Consider the following 26,265-nt stretch of genomic DNA (forward strand, 5'->3'; position numbering starts at 1 on the left):
CAAGACACAAAGTGGTGAAGCGCATTTGTTCAGTGGCTTTGGCCTCCAGGGCTCACGACTATGCTTGTGCCTTTGTGTTTCCTTAGCAATTCCCTCCCCGCCAAAAGAAGTCCGCATCAACAAGAGCACGGCTCACAGCGTTCTCGTCTCCTGGGTCCCAGGTTTTGACGGATACTCTCCGTTCAGGAATTGCAGCATCCAGGTAAACCTCCCAGAGGGCCCTGCAGGGCTTGCTGCACGTCCTGCCTCCTGAGCCCCGCTCTGCCAGCTTCCCCCACGGGGTCCAGATGCCTCGACTCCCCCACTAGTGTCCACCACCCTCTGTCCACCATGTGCTTCCTTCTCTTTCACTGCCCAGCACCCAACCAGAAGAAGGCTTGTTTCCAAGAGAGAACATCATGAGACCAGGGAAAATTCTTTTTTTTTTTTTAGTACCTGGAATTGAACCCAAGAATGCTTTACTATTACTGAGCCACATCTCCAGCCCTTTTTTATTTATTTATTTTTTTATTTAGAAACAGGGTATTAATGGGTTCCTTAGGGCCTCACTAAGTTACTGAGGCTGACCTTGAACTTGCTATCCTTCTTCCTCAGCCTCCCGAGTCTCTGGGATTACAGGCTTTTGCTACCTCGCCCAGTGAGGATTCATTTTTGATTACATAAACACATTCCTGATGAGAGAAGACCCAGTGGGACTCCTCCTGGGCTGGAGATGTGAAGGACCAATGGGCCAGCAGCACACAGGTCACCCGTTGCTGTTAAAAGTAGCACCTAGGCAGTGTCTCCCTGGGGACTCTGGGGATTACAGGCCTTGGTGACTCTTGAGCCATTTTTAACCACTACTTAGAACTGGCATGAAAAAAAAAAAAGAGTACTGTTAGAAATATAGGCTGACCGTCCTAAAATGGTACCTTGTCCTGATGTAAGCCCTGCTCCCGGGCATTCCTTTCACGAAAATGGAAACAGTGGCATTAACACTACTGTTTACCAAGTGGCCACAATGGCCCAGGGACTTTGCAGACGCCTGACTAGAAATACAGAGCGCTTCAGGGTCCGAGTCCTCGCACAGCCTCTGCGCGGCAGAACTGAGTGGCACCCCGGGCAGCTGTGACACCCAGAGCAGAGCTGGGACCTCTCTGCTCCAAAGCCCGGGGAGCATCTGTGTGGAGCAGGTCACCAAGCATCAGGGTCATCTGCTGATCACAAGAGCGCATTCTGCTGTGCATGTCACCCACGGGACAGGGACGGTCCTGTCTCCTAAACGCCTTGTTTATTACTTAAAAAGTCTCACCCTCACATAGGCCAGACTGCCAAGTCAGGGAAGTGGCTTCTGAAGAATGTTGTCAACCAGGTGTTTTTGATAGCAAACAATTAATTTCTCTGCCTTTAGTGCCTCCTACTCTATCTAACAGCTGTTCCTTCTCTGAGGAATAAAAATAAACATTATCCCTAAAAATAACCTTCGCCCTATCCCACCATTGGAAGCCTGGCTTAATTTTTTTTTTTTTTTTTTAGATCGATTAAGAAATTTTGTTGTCAAAACAAAACTTTAAAAATTTCAGTAGAAAATTTAGTTTCATATATTTTGGCTTTGTTGAAGAGTAGACAACATTTTTTTTAAATGTGTCAATTAGATTCAATTAGCATTGTTCAAAATTATTAATACATTTCCCATATTAAATTTAAGAACATTTTTCAACAAAAGAAATCTAAAAAAATAATAAAAAGACAAATTACAAGTGAGAGAAGATATTCCCAACAATTACAGAGTAATAATATCAGAAGATTTAAAAAATAAAGACGGACCAGTAAGAAATGCAAGATTGACTCAACTGAAAAATTGTGGCAAATATAGACGAGGCCTTGTACTGAATAAAAATAAAACATAAGAATAAAATTATTGGAAATCAGCAAAAATTTTAATATGACACAAATATCATTTACATCCATTCTACTGACAAAGACTATGTGATAATACCAAATGTTAGGAGGGATGTGGCCATGGAGAAGCTCTTATGCATAAAAGTATAAATAAGTACAAATATTTTCAAGAGTTTAACATTATCACCTATCCTGGCTTAATTTTCATCCACCTTTTTGTTTTTTTTTGTAAACCTCCCAGGTACCAGCACGCTATCAACAGGGATAGCCTTTTTTTTTTTTTTTTTTTGTGGCAGAAGGAATTGAACCCATGGCCTCATGCAAGCACTCTACCACGAAGCTACATCCCCAGCCAATAGCCACCTTTCTTTAAACACTTTTTTTTTTTGAGGTTTATTTCATATTCTGTAACAGTTACCCATCTAAAGCATACAGTCCAATGGTTTTGAGTATATTCCCAACCACACCACCATCTAATTGCGTCTATAGTCACAAGAGCTTTTTATTCAGCTTTTTATGCTTTCTTATGATAGCTCTTTTTGATTTTGGTTATTAGCATTTTGCTGGCTTAATGAGTTGGGAAGTATGCCTTATTCTTCAATTTCTTGAATATTTAAATCTTTTAAAAATTTCTCATGAATCCATCAGCAAAGGCCAGCTGGTCCCTGGTTTTCTTTCTGGGAAGATTTTTAATATTAGTTCAGTGTTTTTACTTGGTGTAGGTCTACTCAGATTTCTATTTCTTCTTGAGTCAGTTTTGATAGTCTGTGTGTTTCTAGGAATTCAATCATTTCATCTAAGTTTTCTAATTGTTGGTCTACCATTATTCATAGTTTGCCATTATAATCCTTTTAAATTTTTTGAGGTTCATAGTAATGTCCTTCCTTTCATTCCTGATTTTAGTAATTTGCATCTTCCCTTTCTCATTTTTCTTAATCAGTCTAGCTAAAGATTTGCCAGTTTTGTTGATCTTTTTTGAACAACCAACTTTGTTTCTTTGAAATTTTTTCTATTATTTTTCTGACCTCCATCCTATTCCTTTTTGCCTTAGTCTTCGATTTCTTCTGTTTGCTCCAGTTTAATTTTCTCTTTATTTTCTAATTTCCTGAGGTAGACCATTAGGTAATTGATGGGAGATTTCTTTTTAAGTAGAGGCGTATATGCTATGCATTTCCCTCTCAGCACTGCATTAGCTGCATCACATAAAGTTACTTTTTATTGTGTTTTGAGTCATCTCAAGTTTTTTGTTTTTGTCTTTTTCCCTGGAATTTCATCTTAGTCCTCTTGGTTATAGGAGTATGTTGTTTAATTTCCACGTAGTTGTAAAAATTTCACATTTTTTTCTTTTGCTGATATCTAATGGAATAATATCGTGTCTGGAGAATATACTTATTATGATTTCAATAATTTTAAATTTGTTAAGGAGACTGTTTGAGAGGCACTCAATACAATGTGTATTTGGCTGTAGTTGGTGGAGTGTTCTACACGTGGCGGATCTAGTTGGTTGGTGGTCTCGTTGGTCTTCTGTTCTCTTGTTGCTCTTCTGCCTAGTAAGCCAATCTGTAACTGGAAGTGGAAGATTGAGGTCTCAAATTTTATGAAGGGGGGACCCCTGGGGATGGAACCCTGGGCCTCACGCATGCTGAGCTGCTCCCCCAGCCCCTCAAAGTTTTATTTTTGAGTTGTCTATTTCTCCCTTCAGTTCTATCAGTTTTCTCATCATGTGTTTTAGGGCTCTATTATTAGGAACATGCAGAGCATGTTTCCCTAGAAGTCGACATTTTTCATTTATAACGTAAGTGACATGTGGACCAGCCCTTTTCAAATGGGCCCCACTAAACTGGGGTTGCCTTCTCTCCCGAGGGCTGTTAACTTGAGGGGGGCTCTGAGGAAGACCCTCCCCACACCTTGGGGAGCGGGTGTCAGGGTAGATGTGAGGTGGGGAGGGATGGCTGGAAGGACTGGGAGCGCCAGGCACCCCTGAAAGTGGGAGATGGTCACAGACAAGCCTCCCCTGCTCTTTCTGTGCCGTGGCTTTTGTACCGTGAAACGTCACCCTAGGACAGCCCGAGGCCAGGCCCTTTGCCCATCTTGGATCCTGTCCTCCTTTCCTCTCCACTGGGACTGCTAGACTTAGCACACAGGAACACAGGACACAGTGCTCTGTGATTTATCTGTACTAAAAATTATTTGAAATTCATATTGAACCAAGTGTCCTTTTTTCCTTTAGCAGGTCTGGGTTAGTGGGGTGGGCCCCAGGACTTACCCTTGTACCTTTTGCTGATGAAGAGTGAATCCCCATTCCTGAAACCACCAAGTATGGCTCTGTGCTTTGCTATAATTTTAAACTCTGACTTGGTAACAAATGAATGTTCTGGACGAGATTCAGGTCCACACACTAGTGGGACACACCCTTCTGCTTCCTTTGGTCCTGACGTTAGGCCCTTCCGTCACCCATTTTTGGGCCACATGCTCCATGTCTAATTTTAGCTCTGGCACCTACTCCTTGCCGCTCCAGGCCCTCTCCCCAGGGCCCACAAGAAGGACCTTCCAGAAGCTCGGCTCCTTCCAGGGACATGCTGTAGGAGTGTGGGTGCCTGGAGATGCTCCACCTGTGGCTCTGGAAACCTGGTGGGGACAGAGCCAGCCTCGTCCTCATGGCTGGTCACAGGAAGGAGTGTGTACTCCAGTGCAAGAAAACAAAGAGTCACTTCTGCCGCCCAAGATAAGCACAGGGCCCTGTTTCTCCACTGGTGGCTCCTCGGAACAACTGGTACCTTCCTGTCCCCCACAGGATCTGAGTCAGAGGTGGAGCTCGGCCCCACCCCCTCACAGCACCCACCAGGGGATGTAGAGTTCCAAAATGGTCATTTCTGGCCTGCTGCCCTACACTGCAACCCGTATCCTGAAATTACAGCACCGTGCATTCCCATCCCATAATTGCATGCCCGTTATGGAGTGGAGATTTTTTTTTTCCCAAATTGCTTTTAGTTTTACATGGTACTGTCTGTCTTTTCAGATTTTATAAGTATCATGTTGTAGAAAAAAAACATGCAGTGGGAGAAAAAGAAATCTCCTATCACCCCAACCCCAAACAGGAGGTGTGCTTGAGGGAAAGAGGAGCTTTGGCCCAGGACTAGAGTTTTTCTGGGTCTCTTGCTGTGCACACAGATGTTTGGAGAGGGGTGTGGGGAGGCTTGTGGAGTGTGTGCAGGTAGGGATGAGGAAATCCGTGTTTAAAGGAGATTTGGAAAAAACTTCTGGATGAAATGTAAATGGTCCTCTGCTGTATCTCCCCCCTCAAAATGCCATAAAATTTGCATTACCTGTGTGTGCTTGTGGAGTTGAGTTTCTATTTGAGTGCAGAGGGGAAAGAAGAAAGGGCACACTGCTGAAATTAGCTTCAAGGCAAGAGTGTGGATTCTCAGGCTACATCATATAAAGAACATAAATTTCAAAAAGTGAAGCCAACAAATCCGTCTACCCAGAGGAAGATCTGGAAAGCATTGTCTTTAAAGAGCCACAGGGTAAATATTTTAGGCTGTGCCAGTCATATGCAGGGTCCTGCCTGTGTTGCAGAGTCTGTGAAACATCTGGAAGATGAGATCAGGAATCGAGGTGGGGCCAGGCATGGGGCAGAGAGACACGCCTATAATCTCAGCAACTTAGCAATGCCCTAAGCATCTTAGCGAGACCTTGTCTCAAAATGGACAATAAAAAGGGCTGGGGATGTGGCTCAGTGATTAAGCATCCCTGGGTTTAATCCCCAGTACCAAAAAAAAAATTAATAATAATGATAATAATAATAGAAGTGGGTCTGGGATGGGCTGTGGTTGTGGCTCAGTGGTAGAGCAGTTGCCTGGCATGTGTGAGGCCCTGGGTTCCATCCTCAGCACCACATAAAAATAAATAAATAAAGGATTGTGTCCAACTACAACTAAAATATAAATGTTAAAAAAAAAGAAGTGGGTCTGGGGGAGGAGGGGCTACCTTATTTTATTTTCTAGTATAATGTGGGCTAAAACCATTATGATATAATTATACTTAGTTGCTTTGTTAACTGCCACAATGAGAATCTTTTTTTTTTTTTTTAATATTTATTTTTTAGTTTTCGGCAGACACAACATCTTTGTTTGTATGTGGTGCTGAGGATCGAACCCGGGCCGCACGCATGCCAGGCGAGCGCGCTACCGCTTGAGCCACATCCCCTTTTTTTTTTTAAAGAGAGAGAGAGAGAGAATTTTTTTTAATATTTATTTTTCAGTTCTCGGCGGACACAACATCTTTGTTTGTATGTGGTGCTGAGGATCGAACCCGGGCTGCATGCGTGCCAGGCGAGCGCACTACCGCTTGAGCCACATCCCCAGCCCAGTGAGAATCTTTAGGATAGGCATTTCCCACCATCCCCAATGGCTGCCCCAGTAGCTTGAGCAATGGTGGGAGAAGTCGTGTGTGCCCTGAGAGGAAGCAGATCTGTCCCCGTCCAGGTGCAGAGGAAGGGCCACGTGCAGAGGATGGCATTTGTGCCAGGTTGAGCATTCCCACCCTCTGACTAACGCTGGTCCGTACCTTCACTTCATTCAGGTCAAGGAAGTTGACTCGCTGAGTAACGGCTTGCTCATGACCTTTTACACCTCAGCCACCCCACATCTGTATCAGATCGAGCAGCTGCAAGCCCTGGCTAATTACAGCGTCGGTGTGTCCTGCATGAACGAGATAGGCTGGTCGGCATCGAGCCCTTGGGTTCTGGCCAGCACCACCGAAGGAGGTAATTCCTGGGACTCACAGTGGACGCTCCCGGGGTGTGTGATCACTCAGACCTTTTCGGGGGCCTGGTTTTCAGTGTTCACTTTAAAAGGGGTTAGGGAAAACATCCATGCTAACCTCTGGTAGTGTTTTCTTTTACACAGGAAGATAATGCACACTTTTAAAACCAGTGTCATTTTAAATTAAAATATAATACACAAAAGTTATTATTCATAGCATTAAACTCAAGAAACAGTGACCTGGGTCTGGCTAACATTTGCCCAGCATCCATGAGGTGCTGGGAGCCCGAAGGTGCTTTCCAGGCTGTTCTGTGTGAGGGCCTCCCCCAGCCGTGGTCACTAGGCACTATCTTTACCTAGGTACTGTTCCTAGGTACTATCTTTACCTAGGTACTGTTCCTAGGTACTATCTTTACCTAGGTACTGTACCTAGGTACTGTCCTTACACTTTAAAGACTCTTCTCTGTGTCGGTTTTGATTTTAGATTTCTTTCCCTTACTGTGAACAAGGGAATGGCCGTGGCAGCTCTCTTTCCGGTCACATAGTTTCTGTTGTCCCCAGTTCAGGGTCCTCACCTCACCTACACAGGCTCTTCCCCGCCCTGTGTCCCTCCCTGTACAGTCAGCGTCACAGTCAATACAGATGGAGAGACAGGTCTGGATCTGAAATTTTGAGGGCTTGAGGACGGGGGATTGAGCTAAATTAGAAATCAGTGCCACAGCCAGGCACCGTGGTGCACACCTGTTATGCCAGCAGCTCAGGAGGCTGAGGCAGGAGGATCACAAGTTCAAAGCCAGCCTCAGCAATTTAGCAAGGCCCTAAGCAACTTGGAGACCCTTCGTCTGCTCATCTTGGTAACCATGTTGCTCTCACAGCAGGGAGTGACCTATAAATGACAACCAGATCCAGTTAGCTGACCTTGGTTTTCAACCTGTATTCCTACTGATTTTTTTTTCCTACCTGTTGTATCGACACCTGTTTCATAAGGTGGCATATACTTTGTTTTTACATATATTTTACATGTATGTTTGAGTAGATGTGCACAAGTACAGAATACACATTGCTTTTAGGGGGGAGTAGAGATTGAACCCAGGGCCTCACACATGCTAAGCAGGTGGTCTACCACCAAGCTCCACCCCAACCCCCCCACACTGCGTTTTAATCCTTTCACAGTCTCTGCCTCTAAATTGGGGCATTTATTCCATTCAAGTGTGGCACTGCCATCTGAGTCGGGTGGACGGAGGTACATCACATTTTCTCTGTTCTTTGTGTATTTGTTTTCCTGTTCTTCCTTCTTTTGGGTTAGTCAAATATTTATCTCCATTGTTGATTTTTGGGCCTTAACTCTTTCTCTGTTCTTTGTTGTTGTTAGGAACAGGTTTTACTTTATTTTTGTTTGTTCTTTTTAGTTATACATGACAGTGGAGTCTATTTTGATCACATACACAAAGAACAGAGAAAATGTGATGTACATCTTCCCAGACCTGTCCCCATTTTAGTACCTGGGCCCTCGGCTACTGAGCTTCCCCATGTTCTTTGGGGAGAATAGACTTGCTGAGTTATAGCTCTCAAATGTGTCAAAATTTCTCTTCTACCATTGACTACTTTTTTTTTTTTTTTTTTGGTACCAGGGATTGAACCCAGGGATGCTTAACCACTGAGCCACATCCCCAGCCTTTTTAATGTTTTATTTTGAGGCCAGATCTCACTAAATTGCTTAGGGTCTCACTAAATTGCTGAGGTTGGCTTTGAACTCATGATCCTCCTGCCTCAGCCTCCAGAGTTGCAGGGATTATGGGCGTGTATCACTACACTCGGCTACCTACTGACTACTTTTTGCCCTTAAAATTCCTTCTTGTCACTGTAGAGGGGTTCTAGGAGGAGGCAGACACAAAGGACTGTGGAGTCAGCATGCTCACTCATAAATTCTGCAGCAGACTGCAAGGTGTGTGTCTTATCCCATAGGCACGGCGCTGGCAATGTGACTGTGACGGTTCCCAAGCTGAGCTGAGCTTTACCTTCATGGTTTCTGCTCCCAGAGTCAGTAGGGATGAGGAGGACTATCGAGGTTTTTTGTTTAATTTTGCTTTGTTTTCCTTTCTGACATATGAGAAATATGGAGTCTTTAAATACAATTATAGGCAACATACAGTTTGGTGTATATTATTCCAATTTTTAAATTCCTTCTTTATATAAATCACTTTTTTATTTCTAAAATGGTCCAACATGTACTTTTTTGCAATCCCCCTGTTGTTTTTTTTTTAAGTATCAATGCACATAATATACCTCATTCTTTTTAGTTACTGGGTAGTTAGTATGTCATTGGGAAATGTATCAAAATTTATATTATAATTACTGACAGATGGCATTTATTCCCATTACATTGCAATGAATGTAACTCCAGCTATAGATTGAATTTATGGAAATAAAATCATTGGTCAAAGAGCATGTTTTCAATTTTAATAGACACTGTCAAGTTCTTCACTCCCCAAATAGTGTAGTAGTGGTCTTGACTTGTGTCCTATGCGCCCATGCACTTGTGTCCTTACACCCGCACACACTTATAACCCGTATCCATGGGTTCAGCATCCTCAGATCGAACTAACGAAGGATCAAAAACATTTGAGAGAAAAATCGCAACTGTGCTGAACACATACAGATTTCTTGATATCCTTATTCCCTAAGCAATGAAGTAGAACAGCTATTTATGGAGCGTTTACCATGTTGAAGGTACCACAAGTCACCTAGAGATGACTGAGAGCAGGACGAGGGTGTTCTGTGCAAATCCTGCATTTTGTGGGAGGGACTTGGGCATCTGTGAGTGTCAGTGTCTGGGGTGGTCCCCAGGCGATGGCTTGCAGACCCTGGGGGCTGCCTAACACTTTTCACTGACTGATTATCTCTATTCAGATCAGATATCAGATATATCTCTGCATGTGGTGGCAGCTTCAGACTGACCTCAACCCTGCCTTCAACATCTTAGAAACCACAGAACTGCTCCCCAGTCCGCCTGGGGACTGTGCAGCCCTCAGGTGTCAAGGCCACCCTGGGGGTCTCTCCAGGAGCCCACGAGCACCCCCTGCCTCCTTCCCGCCCTTCTCCATCATCCCACTTCAGTGCTTGTGGCCTTTTTAGCTTCAGAAGTGAATCTTGAGGCTCCGGGAGCCTGGACCACGTACTGGTTGGGGCTCCCGTCATATTTCATGGTCCTTAAGTGACGACAGTTTCCATTTTTGTGTGTGTGCTTTTCATGGGACACTTGAAGGCCAAGCCCTGGAAAACCAGGAGAGTGGCTCCACCACGCTTGTCCCTGTGGCTCTTTACCTTCCTCTGCTTTTCTTTGCAGCACCATCGGTGGCACCTTTAAACGTCACTGTGTCCCTGAACGAGTCCGGAGGTTACCTGGACGTCAGGTGGACGAAGCCCCCGATCGCGTGGCAGGCGGGGCAGCTGGTGGGCTACCGGATATCACACGTGTGGCAGAGCTCGGGGACTTTCGTAAGTCAGAGCCTGAGTCCCCTACTTCGTCCCTTTTCGGCCTGCTGGTTCACTTCTGTTTCAGAAGCTCTGGTTTTGCTGAGAAGACCTGGCCTAATGGCATGAGGCCGGGCACCTCTTGGTGGGACTTGAGTGAGCATCGGTGGTGACGGAGCAGGCCTCCGTTCAGCAGATGGGTCAGGAGCTCATCCTCTGTTGTCACCTGTGGTGCTGAGGATGAACCCAGGGCCTTGTGTGTGCGAAGCAGGCGCTCTGCCAAGTGAGCCATCTCCCCAGCCCCGGGATTTAGGCTCTTATGGGAAGGTGAGAGGGCGACCCAGGCAATTGCAGCGTGAGGTCAGGGTGCTGTGGGGTTGGGCAGGCTGACAGCTCAGAGCCTCTGAGGAAGAGTGTCAGGGAAGATCCTCAACCTCAGAGGATAAGCAAGCGTGCTGGCCAGTAGGGCCCAGCTCCATAGGAGCCCAAACTAGACCAAGCCACATGGCCACCCATGGCACAGCCAGCAGAGGAGCCCAGCCAGGGGGAACGAGACCCTAAGGGCCACATGATGGGCCCAGGGATAGGACATGTGGCTGAGGGTCCCAGGGCCAAGAGCTGATGAGAGCCTTGTGTAGCAGCCAGCAAACAAGCCCTCCCCAGTGCAGTTGCCTTGGAGTCCTGCCGCGGCTACTGACTTCCCTGGTTGCCAGGTGAGCCATCCCGGAATGGCTCAGGGTCAGGGAGGTGAGGCCTTGCAGATCGGCATGTTCTGCAAGGCTGTGCAAAGATGCTGGAGGCCCGTGGCACACTGTTCCTCCCAGCAAAGGTGGCACTTGATCTGGGCCTGTGTTAGTCAGGGGTCAGAAAGAGATTCATTATGAGGAGTTGGCCCACACAGTCAGAGGCCAAGAAGGCTTCAGAGCTGCTATCTGCAAGCTGAAGCCCCAGGAGAGCCAGGGGTGGGATGGGGGTCTGGAAGCTGAGAACCAGGAGACCCTGTGCATAGACCTCTGGCTAAGGCGGAAGACCACATCTCAGAATCCTCCTCCTCATCCTTTCCTGTAGGGGCTGGACGATGCCCACTCACGCTGGGGCAGCCATCCGCTCTCCTCAGTCTGCCGATTCTAATGGTGATCTCCTCTGGAAACATCCTCACAGACATACCCAGAAACGGTGTCCAGCCAAACAGCCAGGCACTGCACAACCCAGTCGAGGTGACACATGAACCACCACAGCTTGGCATAACTTTTTAAAAAATATTTTGTTTTTAGTTGTAGTTGGACACATACCTTTATTTTATTTTTTTTTTGTGGTGCTGAGGATCAAGCCCAGCGCCCCACACATGCAAGGTGAGCACTCTACTGCTGAGCCACAGTCCAGCCCCAGCTTGGCCTGATTTCGACAGATGAAAATGGAGGAGTTTTGGGTGGAAAAGGATGTCATGGAAGGAGGTGTCAATGCAGTGGCTCTGAGGGACTGAGGACTCTCTCGAAGGTTCAGAAGATGCATCCTTTGTGACAGCATGGTAGGAGGTGAAGCTGGACTGGGGAGCTGTGACCCCAATATGGGCAGTGTGGAAGTCAGGCCGAGGCAGAGAGAGTTAGTGGATGGCCAGGGAGCCAGTGAGAAGCATGAGTCCAGGGGTAGGATGTGAGGCTCGTGGATTATGGACAAGGATTATGTCAGTTTTCGTTTATGGAATAAAGTTGAGTTTATTGATATAAATAGCCTTCAAATTTGCCTTCGTTCCACTAGAGCATCTTGGTGACCTGCCTGGTCTACAAAGAGTAGCTAGGGAGCTCAGCAATTGGCTTCCTGTCTTGGAAGCTCCTTCCTGTCTTGGAAGCTCCTTCCTGTCTTGGGAGCTCCTTCCTGTCTTGGGAGCTCCCCTGTCTTGGAAGGTTTTCTGGCTCACAGAGAATGTATATCACAGATGTCACCAAGGTTTATTCTGAATACCACTGGCATGTGCTTGGTACTGGGCGAGGTATTGGTGAGGTACATCCCTATGTCAGGTGGCTTCTGCTTCTACCTCAAGGCTGGAAAGGATCCCTTTCACCTAGTAATGATTCCCTAGTGTGAGTGCTCATTCCATTCACAAGAGCAAACAAAGGCCAAGGGCATCCTGGGTGACATAGGGACTGCCTCCCTAGCACCAGCCACACCCTTCCTGAAGGTCCCTGCTGCCGCAGGAACTCAGCCCAAGACAAGTAGGGGGCAGCTGGGGATGGAGGCTGAGCGTGGCTGGGTGGGCAACTTCCAGACAGGGTCCCTGCCCACGGGGAAAGGAAGAACTGGGGAGATACTGACTCTGACACACAAGGGCAGGAGCGCTGGTCTCACTGATGGGACTGGCTGTCCTTCACCAGACCAGGCAAAGCAGGCTCCCTTTGTGTGGTCACATCCCAGACCCATCTCACCGTGTGACAGCTTCCTCTCAGCATCTTCAAGGATGTATACAGGGCCTTGCACAAGTCGTCCAGCTCTTCAGCAGGAGAGGGGGCAGGGTGAATGGCCCAACAGCTGCAACCCTCGATGATGGTCTGAACTTTGTTCCAATGTTTTTTTTGTTTTTGTTTTTGGTACTAGGAGTTGAATCCAGGGGTGCTTAACCACTGAGCTACATCCCCAGCCCTTTTTATAAATTTTGAGACAGGATCTTGCTAAGTTGTTTAGAGCCTCGCTAAATTGCTTGAACTTGCAATCCTCCTGCCTCAGCTTCCTGAGCTGCAGGGATTAGATTCCAATCATTTTTTTTTTTAAGATTTCAAAAACATATGAAATGTTCCATATGCCATATTTTAATGCATGCAGTGCTTTTACTTTTATCATTATGGCAAATTTGACCAGCTGGAACAGTTGTGGTCTCTCCATTCCTTTGGGGTGACTGCACCGGGGCATGGGTCCAGCCCTGCTCCAGTTGGCATTGCTGTGCGTGTCCACAGGGCAGGACAGAAAGGGGCTAGGCCGGCTAAGGCAGCATAACCCGGGCTGTCTTGGAAGTCAGGTGCACATTCTGCCTTGCCATTTTTTGCTGGATGCTTTGCACTTGGGGACGACTTAGTGCGTCTCTGGCCAGGGAAACCTGAGGAGGAGAAGGTAGAACTTTGGGGCAGGTTTGCTCCGGGTGCCCTGGAAACAAAGGTGTGCAGTTATTTTCTCTCTCACACTCTCCATCATTTATCAGAACTGCTTTTCCCAAAGGACAGCCGGGGTTTATTCTTTTTCTTTTTCCCTCCTGTCAGGAAGCAATCTTCTGGAAGCAGGAGGTGACATAAATAGAGGAAAAAGAAGAGGGCTCAGGCCCGTGTTCTGCCTCACGTAAACGCTGTCCCTGAGCAGGGAGAGCCTGCTTGGCCTCGCGCCTAGGAGAGGACGGTTCCGAGTCCTTTCCCCAGGCCTCTGTGCCAGCTGCCCCCGGACCAGCTGCATTTCCCCCTTGGCACTCAGGGCGTCACATGCCTGTCCCAAAGGCTCAGTAATTGTGGTTCAGTTCCTTAGGAATGTCCTCTTCCTCTGTTGGCAGAAGGTAGGGGTCACCAGCAGACACGCGAGTGGCCTGAAGCCAAGCCAGCGGGTCCGGAGAGCCGCAGGGCTCCCTTTGTTCTTTCCTCCCGGCGTGACGAAGCCACTTCTCTTGAGCTGAGGCATGAGAAGCAAAGCAGCAATGAAAGCTTTAGGAGTCACTGTGGCCTCATGAGCCAAGTGCCACCAGCACTCAGCTGTGCTGTGTGTCATCAAACCTATCCCCTCTGCAGTGAGAACGATGCCATCACCGTGAGGGCTGTGACCCTTCCCGTCACTCACCTCCCTGCAGAGGCCAGATCATCCCGGCCAGGCGGTCATCTGCCCCTGCACCCACTCTGTACTCCGTGCATCACGACGGTCTTGTGACAACAGAAGACTTGGTGGCTCACGTTACTTTGGGAACAGTCCCTGATCGCAGATAAGCTTCTGGCGCATAATGGGCAACAAGAGGCAGAACGTGGATGAAGTCCGGGGCAGGGAGGCAAACCCGTCCAGAGGGAAGTTTGCAGTGAGCCGACGTCCATCACTTAGCCTCCAGAGCTGGCCTCCACCTCCGGGGAAATGCTCCGGCACAGCTTCGCTTTGTACACTGATGAGGAGGGTGGGCTGTGCCCTTGTCATCCACAACTGTTGTGTTGTGTGCAGACTAAGAACCTCTGGTCTTCACTAGATGGATGTTTATTACTCTCAATGAAGATTCTTCCTTTTTTTTTTTTTTTTTTGGTACCAGGAATTGAACCCAGGGGCACTTAACCACTGAGCCACATCCCCAGCCCCTTTTTATATTTTATTTTGAGACAGGGTCTCACTAAGTTGCTGAGGGTCTTGCTAAGTTGCTGAGGCTGGCTTTGAATTTGCAATCCTCCTGCTTCAGCCTCCTAAGCCTCTGGGATTACAAGCGAGTGTCATTGCACCTGGCTGATTTCTACCTTTTCAAATTCTATTTTTCTTGATACCCCTTGCCTTCCAAAACAGGGCTCAAAGTCCAAAGGTAAGGAGCAAGTACACACTATTTATTTTTTTTTAACTTGGAGCCCTGTCTCGCTCATCTTTAAAGGGCCTTGAACTTGCCTTGTAGGCACTGTAGAACCAAGGAGTGGACCCCGACACACCACCCAAGCCAGCTGGAGACATTCTGTGAATGTGCCTCTGATGAGATGTGGACTCATTTTCCCCATCCCATCCTTGTTCCCATTCCACGAAGAGAGAGTTCATTCAGCAAATAAGTTTAGAACACATTGGATGGTAACCGCTCCCTTGAAGAACCAGAGTGTGTATTGGCAAGTTCAAGGCTCTTGAATGTTCTGTAGCAAGTCAGTTTTGACCCAGGATTGCCCACACATTCCATAGAACTCATGTTTTTATGTGTGGTTTTTCCTGGAGCTCATTGGTAGGGATTATGACCCTGATGCTGGTTTAGTCTGTTTGTAAAGGACAGAGATCTTAGCAGGAAGCCTTACAGAGAAATCGCCATGGCCTTGAAAGTGACTTCCTCAAAGACCCAGAGAAGCTGCACTTCACAAAACAATTCCTTGACTCTGCCTCCTCCTGAGCTGGCAGTGGCTGCCAGGGCAGCTGAGAGGCACCTGCGTGTCGGCACCTGCCCACACCTCCTTCATTCCTCGTCTCCTCTCCCAGCCAGAAGAGGCAGAGCATTTGAGCTGGCGGTAAGGCATGAGTCACGGGCCAGGTTCTCATGAGACGGGCCACTTCAGGGATTCATCAAGGGTGGTCCACTTTGCCAGGAGATTGCCAGGAGGTGATCTCCATAAACAAGTCCAGCCAGCTTCCTGGTTTGGGACACTGACAGCTTGGTAATTTTCTCCACTGCAGGAAGACTTGAAAGATACCCAGGGTCAGCCTGGAAGAGGGCATTCTGTTTACAGCGAGAAAGACCCAAGAAAAGCACCATGTTACCCACAGTCGAGGATACCAATGACTACCATTGATTGTTTGCAGCATGCCAGGCTCTGGAGTATTTACCTACAGGAACTCATTTAACTCAAGAAAGATGGTATTCTCCGTTTTCAGCCAAGAAAACAGAAGCTCAGAGACATTGAGTAACCCACCCAGAGTCACAGAGCTTGGCACAGGCAGAGCTGGTGTAGAACCCAGGTGTGACTGACTCCAAAGCCAGAGCTTCCCTGAACCCACTGCTTTTGCCAGAGACCTTCAACCCTCTTCCCAACACAGTGTCTCTTATTCAGGCTCCACAGTGTGGCCCCTCAGCAGGAAGAAGTAAGAACAGATACAATCTGGGCACAGTGTTGGCTCCCGCCTGTAATTCCAGCAGCTTGGGAGGCTGAGGCTGGAGGATGGCAGGTTCAAGACCAGTCTTGGCAACTTAGCAAGACCTTGTCTCAAAATAAAAAATGGAGTGGGGAAATAGCTCAGCGGCAGAGCAACCCTGGGCTCAATCTCTAGTACTGCAAATAAAATAAAAGGACATATTTCAGAGAGGAAGATGTGGGGGTTTGGGGCTGGTGCCTGAGAGACTGCTTGCAGCCCTTTTGAACAAGTCACCTTGGTGATCATTGTGTGACAGCAACTTTTAGAATCTGATGGTTCTTTATGTGTTGAGCATTACTGTTCTTTGAGACTATAAAATGGGCCATATTCTTAAATCCAGTTATGAGTCACAGAGCATTCTCTCAGAACCTGGGGATAATAAAGCCTTTGGATAACTGTGAACAAATCACTGCAGTCACCCTGCCTAACTTTAATGCCACCCACAAGAAAAAAAGACATTGTCTTGCCAAAGGTGGACTATTACTATCCTGACCTGCAAAGTTCCTTATGTCTTCTTTTATATGGAAGTGAAATTGTAATCCAATGTCATATTTTAAATTCAATTCCAGTACCTGAAAAGGCTCTCAGATTTCTACAGCCTGGGGATATGATCTTTATGTTGGTAAAAAAAAAAAAAAAAAAAAAAAAATGGAGGCTCTTTAAATGAGAAATACGAAGTTGGTCCACTGCACGTGCCCCACCACCAGACCACCTATGCCAGGGAAACAGCCCTACTTTATGTGACCCGCACCCTGATGGTACGGAAATGTTAGCTCTTTCATAATCCAATCTGAAATGGGTTTCTCGGACAACTTTCAAAAATCAGAATGGAAATAAACTCTTGGGGTTATGGATACGGGAGTATCTTTCTTTACATACTTGGCATGAAAACAGTCGTGCACACCTGTAATCGCAACAGTTTGGGAGGCTGAGGCAGGAGGATGGCAAATTCAAAGCCAGCCTCAACAACTTAGCAAGATTCTATGTCAAAATAAAATATTAAAAAAAAAAAAAGGCTGGGAATGTGGCTGAGAGGCCCTGAGTTCAATCCCTGGTACCAAAAAAAAAAAAACCCAGTAGGGATGAATTACATGCATTTACTATAGCGGGGATCTAGAACCAACCTCTTATGGACACAAAGGATGTGAATTTATATTTATGAATTTTCCAAAAGGATGATTTGGTTTTTGTTATGATTTCTGTTCTTCTGGGCATTTAATTGTTTCCCAATTGTGCATCGTGCTTTTCCTCTTATTTTGAAAGAATTCCTCATGTTGATGTATTGTATTTGAGTCTTTATAGGAAAAAAAAAAAAAAACCCCACAGCCAGAAACAGGCCCAGGGTTCCTTATCCTCCTTGAACTTTGAGGAGCTCTTAGGCAATAAACTGTGGCGTAGTCGTGCTATTTATTTCTCGGAGGTAGACCTGAGTCACGGCACGGCTCCGGGATGTGGACCCTGGAATTTCTCTACCTAATGATTTCTCTACCCCCAAATTAAAACAGAATGACAAAGTGAGCCATCATCAAAACTGGTCTGCCATAAAAAAAATTGCTTTATTTCTAAAAAAGATATTGTCAGAATGTATCTCCCAATTGAATTATTCCTTTGTGTACTTAATTAACCACAATAGCAAAAAGTACGGCCAATCTTGCAGGTTCCCAGTCAAGAAGAGTAGAAAACCCCACATTTTTGAAGGTCACATTTTCTTCTTTCATCCCTTTTCTTTCTTTCTTTTTTTTGGGGATTTAACACAGGGATGCTTTACCTTTTGCGCTACATCCTCAGCATTTTTTTTAAATTTAAATTTAAATTTTTGTAGTTATAGATAGACACAATACATTTATTTTATTATTTTCTTATAAGGTGCTGAGGATTTAACCCAGTGCCTCACACATGCTAGGCAAGCGCTCTGCCACAGAGTCCTAGCCCCAGCCCTTTAATTTTTATTTTGGACAGGGTCTTGCTAAATTGCTTAGGGCCTCCCTAAATTGCTGAGGTTGACCTCAAACTTGCCATCCTCCTGCTTCAGCCTCCTGAACCTCTGGGATTACAGGCGTGTACAACTACGCCTGGCTGTCTGGGGCATTCTGAACCCTGATGGTCACTTCCTGTTTAGATTGAGAAATGATCCCTGATAGCAACCCAGGGGCTGCTTGGTCACACCCTGTCTGTAAGGGCTGAGCTGGCTGTGTCCTACACCATCTCTAGAATGACGGGCAGGAGACTGACTGACCAGGAATAAAGTTCCTTCCAAACTCTGCCTCTGCTGTTTATTGATGATGGATGGTACCTGTACCCCATGAGACTGACATTTCTCTCCCCTCTCCAAACTAATATTCTCAAAATTCAGAGCTTCATCCATGTTCCAGGGCTTGCTCTCAGCCTTCACAACCTTACAGTTTTCATTCAAGAGCCAGCCCCCACCAGCAGAATCGTTTTCCTGCATCAGTGAACATCCTGATCTTGGAGGTTGGGAAACAAAGGGGAAAGTGTCATGTAAACATACTTTTTTCCCCCCTGTGTTTTAATGGCTCAGGGTCACATAACAGTGACTTTTAAAAACAACATAAACAAACGTAAAACAAGGGGCTGGGGCTGGGACTTAGTGGTGGAGCACTCACCTAGCATGCACGAGGCACTGGGTTTGATCCTCAGCACCACATAAATGTAAAATAAAGATATTGTGTCCACCTAAAACTAAATAAATAAATATTAAAAAATAAACGTAAAACAAGGTTTTGAAGATTAAACCAATTGTGTATTTGTCACACTGAGAGCAAAGAAGAGTAGCATTGGTATCGTATCCTCTTGTACATAGATTTTAGTCCATATTCTTAAAATTTCAAAACTCTGGACCCTGCTTGGGCAGTTACTAGGTTTGCAGTGTCAAGGGATGGCGTGACTCTGAATTGTGCTATGGGGGATCCTGCAGGGGGGTCTCAAGGACTTCACCTTGCTCTTGCCTTCTGAAGATAGTGCTACATGCTTTGTCCTTTCTGGAAGCTTCTTTAAGGACCACCTTAAGTGCCTCACCCTCCTGATCCTAGTTTGCAAAGCCTGGTGTTGCTGCCAGCCCCACCCCACGTCCCTGCCTGTGTTTGGGTTCACTCCACCACTGTGTCCTGAGTGGGGAAGGAATGCTGTGGAGTGGAGATGTGGCCACTGTCCCCGGGACATGGGTGGGATGGCCTCCCACAGAAGGAACCCCGTGCAGCTGGTGCCTCCAATTTCATTTCCTTTTTTTTCTCTATCCCCAGAAGGAGCTCTCTGAAGAAGTCGGCCAGAATGGCAGCCAGGCTCAGATCCCTGTTCAAGTCCACAACGCCACCTGCACCGTGAGGATCGCAGCCATCACTAAAGGGGGAGTCGGGCCTTTCAGCGACCCAGTGGAAATATCTGTCCCTGCGTACGGTGAGAGCAGGGCCCCTCTTGCCCAATGGGATGTAGTGGTCCTGGTGGTGCACATACTGCTATACTGACCTATGGGATGGCACCCGGTTAAAAACCCAAGATGAGAACCAAAAAGCATGTTCATGCCGGGTGCAGTGGCGCACGCCTGTAATCCCAGAAGATCAGGAGGCTGAGGCAGGAGGATCCCAAGTTCAAAGCCAGTCTCAGCAACTCAGTGAAACCCTGTCTCAAAATAAAAAATAAAAAGGGCTGGGGATATAGCTCAGTGGTTAAGTGCCCTGGGATCAATCCCTGGTACCAAAATAATAATAATAATAATAATAAGAAGAAGAAGAAGAAGAAGAAGAAGAAGAAGAAGAAGAAGAAGAAGAAGAAGTAGTAGTAGTAGTAGTACAAGGATCAGGGTCCTCAGTATGGTGACACTCTTCACAGAATCCCCACACCACCAGGTCCTCCTGCCATTTCTACCAACAGTAATAACTTACTAGGAAGGTTCATCCTTTCTGAATACCAAATATGACTTGACTTACTTGTTGAAGGTGGTTAGAAGAGGCACATGTGCTTGAGCTGGACAGGCCGTGTGGCTGAGTCTTCTATTATGTGCATTTGCGGGCGTTGGCTTTGCTGTTCTAAGCAGCGCTCTCCGCCTCGTGGGTAGCGTGCTTTGGGATCTGCTCTGCACAGAACACCTCCTCTTTCCTACAGAAGCCATCTTCTGACTGCCCTGGGCTGACTGAGCTAAATGCCCAACCACGCGTGCTGGCTTTTGCGGGTTGCTGGAATGTTCCTTGGCAAGGTGCCACCGTGGTGCCCCAAGCAGCCAAAGTGCTGGACTGGCTTCCTCAGACCAGTAGAGCCACCTTTGTTCTAACTCTGACGGGCTCTGGGCTGTCTGATGGTAAACCACGGTCATGAAATCCATGCGCAGGCATCTGTATCCCAGTGAGTTACAGATTTACAACTCTTGCCAAGCCTGGCCTTGTATCCAGTAGCAGGACTTGAGAGCACATAATTGAGCTCCTGTCTATTCCCAGTGACCCTCAAACAGGCTCTCTCCCTTTGAGTGGTGAATTGAACCATATTACATTCCTGCAGCCCGAGGCCTCAGTACCTGGGAACATCAGTTATGGGTGATGGGAAAACAAAGGTGTATCTACTCCTACAGATTCAAAGACAATGAGAGATCCTCACGCTAAAGGCACAGCTTAAAACAGCTTATTTAAGACCACAGAACTTTCGTCTCATACATAATAAACTATGATCTATTTAAAAAATTTGCTTCGCTCTGCACAGCTCCGGCATACATAAATGTCAGTTATCGCAGCTTAAATTATACCATTTGCCCAACAGCGGCCAAGTTTTAGCTGCCCTCTTGTATGGACTGTAATTGCATCAAGCATGAACTCAGCCGCTGGCTGTGCAGTCCTCAAGTCTCCTTATGAATAACAGACGTGCAGATGATTGCGACCAATCAGATGGCTCCTTTCAAACTCAGTCGCTGATTGGCCACTGCGCAACCATTGTTTGGTTCTCTGGTGTCCTTAGAAGGCGCGCTTCCTGCAAAGGGAAGGCAGTGGCTGGATTGCCTCAAGCCTCCCAGTGACAGGCACACCTGATTCTGCAAAACTAGAGGATTCAGGGATGAAAGTACACAAAGAAAGAGAAGCGATAACGTTGGGAGTGAACTGAGCGTTGAGGGTCAGCAGAGCAGCAGTCTCTGCCGTTGTTTGGAGGCTCACTGTGCAGCCTGAGGAATTTAACGAGGTCAGCTGATTAACATAAATGCAGTGGTGGTGAGGAAAAGGCTGAAATGTTCCAAAGAAAGTGACACCAGCAAAAAAGAGACAAACAAAAACCCCTGCACATTCTGGACTGGGATGTCGATCAATGGCAGAGCGCTTGCCTAGCACATGGCCTGGGTAATTCCACTGGCGTGGGGGGCTCAGGGGGTGTGAAGAAAAGAAATCTTCATATTAAAATAATTCTCAAAGTGACTTTGCAAAATTGAAATCACAAAAAATAGAACATTGGAAGTTGATCCAAACTTGGAAAGGCATATGACAATTCTCCAAAAGATGCAAAATGTGTTTTCTCTGTATTGTAAGTTACATCACCAGAGCAGATGAACCCTGTTCAAACTACTCATGGTAAGAACTTTTGCTTTGTTTTGTTGTGGTACTGGTATTGAATCCAATTGGACCACTACCTCTGAGCTACAACCGCAGCCCTTTTTATTTTAAGACAGGGTCTTTCTAAGCTGTCAAGGCTGGCCTTGAACTTGTGCTGCTTCTGCCTTAGCTTCCTGAGTAGCTAGTATTACAGCCTCAGCAACCTAGGAAGGCCCTAAGCAACTTAGCAGGACCCTGTCTCAAAATAAAAAAACAGGAAGAGCCAGGGATGTGGCTGAGCACCCCTGGATTCAATCCCCATTACCCAAAACAAAACACCCCAAATGGTCTCAGATTATACCAGTGGGGGCTGCCTGCATCTGTAGAAGACTGAAGGTGAGCCCAGTTCTAAACGCTCTTGACTGTTTGTCCTTCCCTATTACAGGCCGTACTTCTTAGGTATTTAGGATCCCAGAGAATCACTTTGCCTTGACCTTTCTGGTGTTTTTCCAGGTGAAGTGGATTATGCCCCCTCATCAACTCCGGCGCCTGGCAACACAGAGCCCCTGCTGGTCATTCTCGGCTGCTTCTGTGGATTTATGTTGATTGGGCTGGTTTTATATATTTCTATGGCCATCAGAAAAAGACTCCAGGAGACAAGGTTTGGGTAAGTTTCCCAGTGAAAATTTGTGGCCCAGTGATATTGATGAGGTTGTTGGGCCAGGCCTTGGTGCTGGTCCTGCTGGCCCTGCTCTTCAGGCTGCCCAGGATGGGTGCCCTGTCTTATGCAGCTTGGAGCAGACAGCTTCCTTACCCAGGCCAGTTCCTACCTACCATGGCAGCCAACAGCAGAGCCAGCCTGGTGAAGGGCTGTACAGAGAAACCCTCCAAAAGCCTTCACCACTTAAACTGGGTAGCTGTTACATGACGACCTGTATCAGTAGCCTTAAAAGTGACCCTGTTTTTTGTTTGTTTGTTTTTTTTTTAAATGAGCATCCCTGCTCTGCAAATCCAAAATCTGACATGCTCCAAAGTCTAAAACTTTCTAAGCACCCAAATGATGCTGCTCTGTGAAGCTTCATTTCATGTACAAAATTATCACAGATATATAAAATTATTTTCAGGCTGTGTGTATAAGGCATGTATGAAATATAAATTAATTTCCTGTTGAACGTGTGTCCCATTCCCGTGATATCTCATTATGTATAAGTAAATACTCCAGAGTTTGAAAAAGAAAAAACTGAAATTTGTAATACTTCTGGTTCCAGTTGGTCATTTTCAGATAAGGGATACTCAACTTGTATAAGTAGATAAAAATATAGGGGGGGGGGGGAATTCACCAAAGCTGGTATCATTGTGGGTAGCTGGGCCCCTCCCTCCCTTCCTTCCTTCCTTCCTTCCTTTCTTCCTTCCTTTCTTTTCTCTTTTCCTTCTTTCTTTTTTTCCTTCTTTTAATGTATTTTGTTTATTTTCTGTAGCAATTAGTTGTTTTTCCAAGTAGACAAGACTTGAATATGTGGAGAGAAATGTACCATGTTCATGGATAGGAAGACTCCATATTGTCAAGAAGCCAGGCCTGGTGGTGCACACCTGTAATCCCAGAGGCTTGAGAGGCTGAGGCAGGATTGTGAGTTCAAAGCCAGCCTCAGCAAAAGCGAGGCACTAAGCAACTCAGCAAGACCCTGTCTCTAAATAAAATACAAAATAGGGCTGGGGATGTGGCTCAGTGGTTAAGCACCCCTGAGTTCAGTCCCCAGTAAAAGAAAGAAAGGAAGAAAGAGAGAAAGAATATTGTCAGGAGCTTGGTTCTCCCCAAAGTAACCATAAATTTAATATAAACACCATCAAAATTGGTGCTGGGTTGTTGATAAAATTGACAAGCCAATTTGAAAATTCCTCTGGAAAAGTAAATCTGCAATTTTGAAAAACACAGAATTTTGATGGAGGGTGCTGGTCCTCATTAACATAAAAATATGCCTAGTGAACAGCAAGGTATTGGTGCAAGTTGAGAGAACTCAGTCCATGGACAACACAAGGTGTCCATTTATAGGTAGGAATTGAAGGTATGTTGAAGATTACATTTCATATCTGGAGAAAAGAAGGAATGTTCAAAAAATTGACCCTGTGATAGGCACTGAATAGAGAGAGACACATGATACTGGCATGGAGGCTGCCCACATGTGGCTTATAGTCCTACAACTGAGAAATGTAGAAGAAGGGCTTCATTTGGAAGTGCTTCTATTAGCTACGCCTCCACTGACTTATAAATCTAACACTAAAATGGATGTTAGATATTAGCTGATTGAACTTTGGTTGCAGTAACCTAGGAAAGGTTAGGGTTGAAAGCTACAGAATTTACCAAAAAGTGGGGCTGCTAAATTCAGCAAATACATTAACAAGGTTACAAAACTATTCTAACATTTAGGAATACAGCTATTTCCAAGGACCATTAAGCTCAGCAAAAACTTATAACAGGTTATTTTTATGTTTACTAGAGCCAGTTCCCTTGGGTCCTCCCAATGAGACCTATTCATTTGTTCATTTTGTATAGACACCTTTTTGCACCTGTTTTAATGAAGACATCTTTATTTTCTAGTTATAAAATTAACATTCTTATAGTTTTAAAAAATCAGACTATGTAGAATAATCAGAAGTAGAAAGTGAAACCCATTTGTAACCTGGGCTCATACATGGTTACAGTGCTATTTTGGCATATTCCTTCCTTCAAGCTGCCTTGCTTTGCCTACATATATATTATAAATTATTTATATAGTAATATTAACATTTATAAATTATTTTCGAAACTGTTTTATCTCTTTAAAAATAATTTATATGCCCAAGGTAAAATGAAAGGAAGCCTATTGATTGACACTGTGATTGAACCCAGGGTGCTCTATCGTTAGCTCCATCCCCAGCCTTTTTATTTTTTATTTTTAAGACAGGATCTCCTTAGTTGCTCAGGCTGGTCTCAAACTTGTGATCCTCCCGCTTCAGACTCCCGAGTTGTTGAGATTACAGATGTGTACCACTGAGCCCAGCAATTCTACAATTTAGACTAATTAATTCATACTACTTTCCTACTGATTAGTTTTAAATGGACTAAATGAATTTTTTTAAGTTGTAGTTGGACACAATACCTTTATTTCACTTATTTATTTTTATGTGGTGCTGAAGATCGAACCCAGGGTCTTGCACATGCGAGGCGAGTGCTCTACCGCTGAATCACAACCCCAGGCCCTAAATTAATTTTTTATATTGACTTTTTCCCCCTAGTGCTGGAGATGAAACCAAGGACCTCACACTGTCCAGGCAGAGCAATATACCACTGAGCCACCTCCCAACCTATAGAGTTTATTTTTTTAGAATAGTTTTAATTTATAGAAAAATTAAGAAGATAGTACAAAGACCTTCATATGTCCTGTACCTAATTTCCCCTTTATTAACAGCTTAATTTAGCATAGTGCATTTATTATTATAATTTATAAACCAATATTGTTGCATTATCGTTAGCTAAAATCTACAATGTATTCAGATTTCCTCAGTTTTCACCTAATGTCCCTCCTCTTTCCTGGGATCCCACTGCAGCTCCCACCTCCCAACGTATAGTTGTTGTCTCCCTAGGCTCCCCTGGGCTGGGGCAGTTTCTCCCTGTCCTTGTCTTGGACGATCTTGACAGGTTTCAGGAACCTGGTCAGGTGTTCTGCTCACGATTAGCCTGGGGCTGTGGGTTATCAGAGGTGAGGTGCCATCTTCATTACATCAGATCAAAGGGACCCTCGACCATTTTTCACTGTCCATGTTGACCTCCTTTGCCTGGCTGAGGGAGGGTTTGCTAGGTCGCTCTGCTGTGAAGATATTCGCTCTCCCTTTCTACAATTTTCTATGGAAGCAAGTCATTACACAGCCCTCAGTTAACTAGATGAGGAATGAGCTTCCCTCACTCCTGAAGGGTGTAGGAACCACAAAAACCACTTGGAATTCTTTCCAGGAGATTCATCTCTTCCCCCTGGGTCAGCCATGTTTACATCAACATGGGCTTGTCCGTATTCGCTTTATACTGGTCATCCTGTGCTGCTTTATTTAGTTGCTCAGATTGTTTATCCACTGGGAATTTTCTAGTTATTCTCTGCACTTGGTGGTGCCTGGACACAGTCATTTTGATATTGCCAAGTAAACCTAAAATAGATCTAAGGAGAGAAACCTATTTCTCCTGTGGGAAATGTTTTTGTTGCTGACAGGTGCCTGTGGAATCAGCAGGTGCCTCTGCATCCCTGTTTTTAAGGTGGAATGTGCTTGTTTTCATCCTCCAGGAGCGCGTTCACGGAGGAGGATGCTGAATTAGTCGTAAATTATATAGCAAAGAAGTCCTTCTGCCGGCGAGCCATCGAACTCACCTGTAAGTTGACTTTTCCTTTTTGGCAAAAGGTAATATAGTGGAGAGGTGAGAGAGAATGATCCCCAGACATATCCTAACCAAAGCCAAAAAAGGTGAAGAGCGGGGAATGCTATGTATGAAATGTAGTCAGACATTGCCACACGCATCTTGTTGGCCCAGTTACTGGAAATCTGTAGTGAAACTGGGGTTAAGAAACCAGGGGTGCTGGGCACAGTGGTGCACGCAATCCCAGCAGCTTGGGAGGCTGAGGCAGGAGGATCGTGAGTTCAAAGCCAGCCTCAGCAACTTAGCAAGACCCTGTCTCAAAATAAAAAGTGCTCAGGATGTGGTTCAGTGGTTAAGCACCTCTGGATTTAATCCCTGGGACAAAAAAAGAAAGAAAGAGAGAGAGAGAGAGAGAGAGAGA

General features: G+C 45.7%; 1 protein-coding gene and 1 long non-coding RNA gene across 3 annotated transcripts in view; one reads left to right on the forward strand and one right to left on the reverse strand.

Moving 5' to 3' along the window:
- Mertk (MER proto-oncogene, tyrosine kinase) overlaps positions 1-26,265 on the forward strand; it is a 100,283-nt gene that overhangs the window by 53,999 nt on the left and 20,019 nt on the right. For both annotated transcript variants that reach the window (XM_046462820.2, XM_046462821.2), the window contains exons 6-11: positions 87-202; positions 6,466-6,649; positions 9,994-10,145; positions 19,202-19,355; positions 21,977-22,130; positions 25,774-25,859. In XM_046462820.2, coding sequence (XP_046318776.1) covers positions 87-202; positions 6,466-6,649; positions 9,994-10,145; positions 19,202-19,355; positions 21,977-22,130; positions 25,774-25,859 — 846 coding nt within the window. The remainder of the gene's footprint in view (positions 1-86; positions 203-6,465; positions 6,650-9,993; positions 10,146-19,201; positions 19,356-21,976; positions 22,131-25,773; positions 25,860-26,265) is intronic.
- LOC124105611 (uncharacterized) lies at positions 18,681-20,227 on the reverse strand. Its single transcript, XR_006855795.2, has 2 exons — positions 19,886-20,227; positions 18,681-19,577 (listed from the first exon to the last, which is right to left on the reverse strand). It is a non-coding gene; the product is annotated as an uncharacterized LOC124105611 (long non-coding RNA).

Source organism: Marmota monax, unplaced genomic scaffold, assembly GCF_021218885.2.
Source record: "Marmota monax isolate L192 unplaced genomic scaffold, Marmota_monax_Labrador192_F-V1.1 WCK01_AAM20220418_F8-fsc00245, whole genome shotgun sequence".
Lineage (NCBI taxonomy): Eukaryota > Metazoa > Chordata > Mammalia > Rodentia > Sciuridae > Marmota > Marmota monax.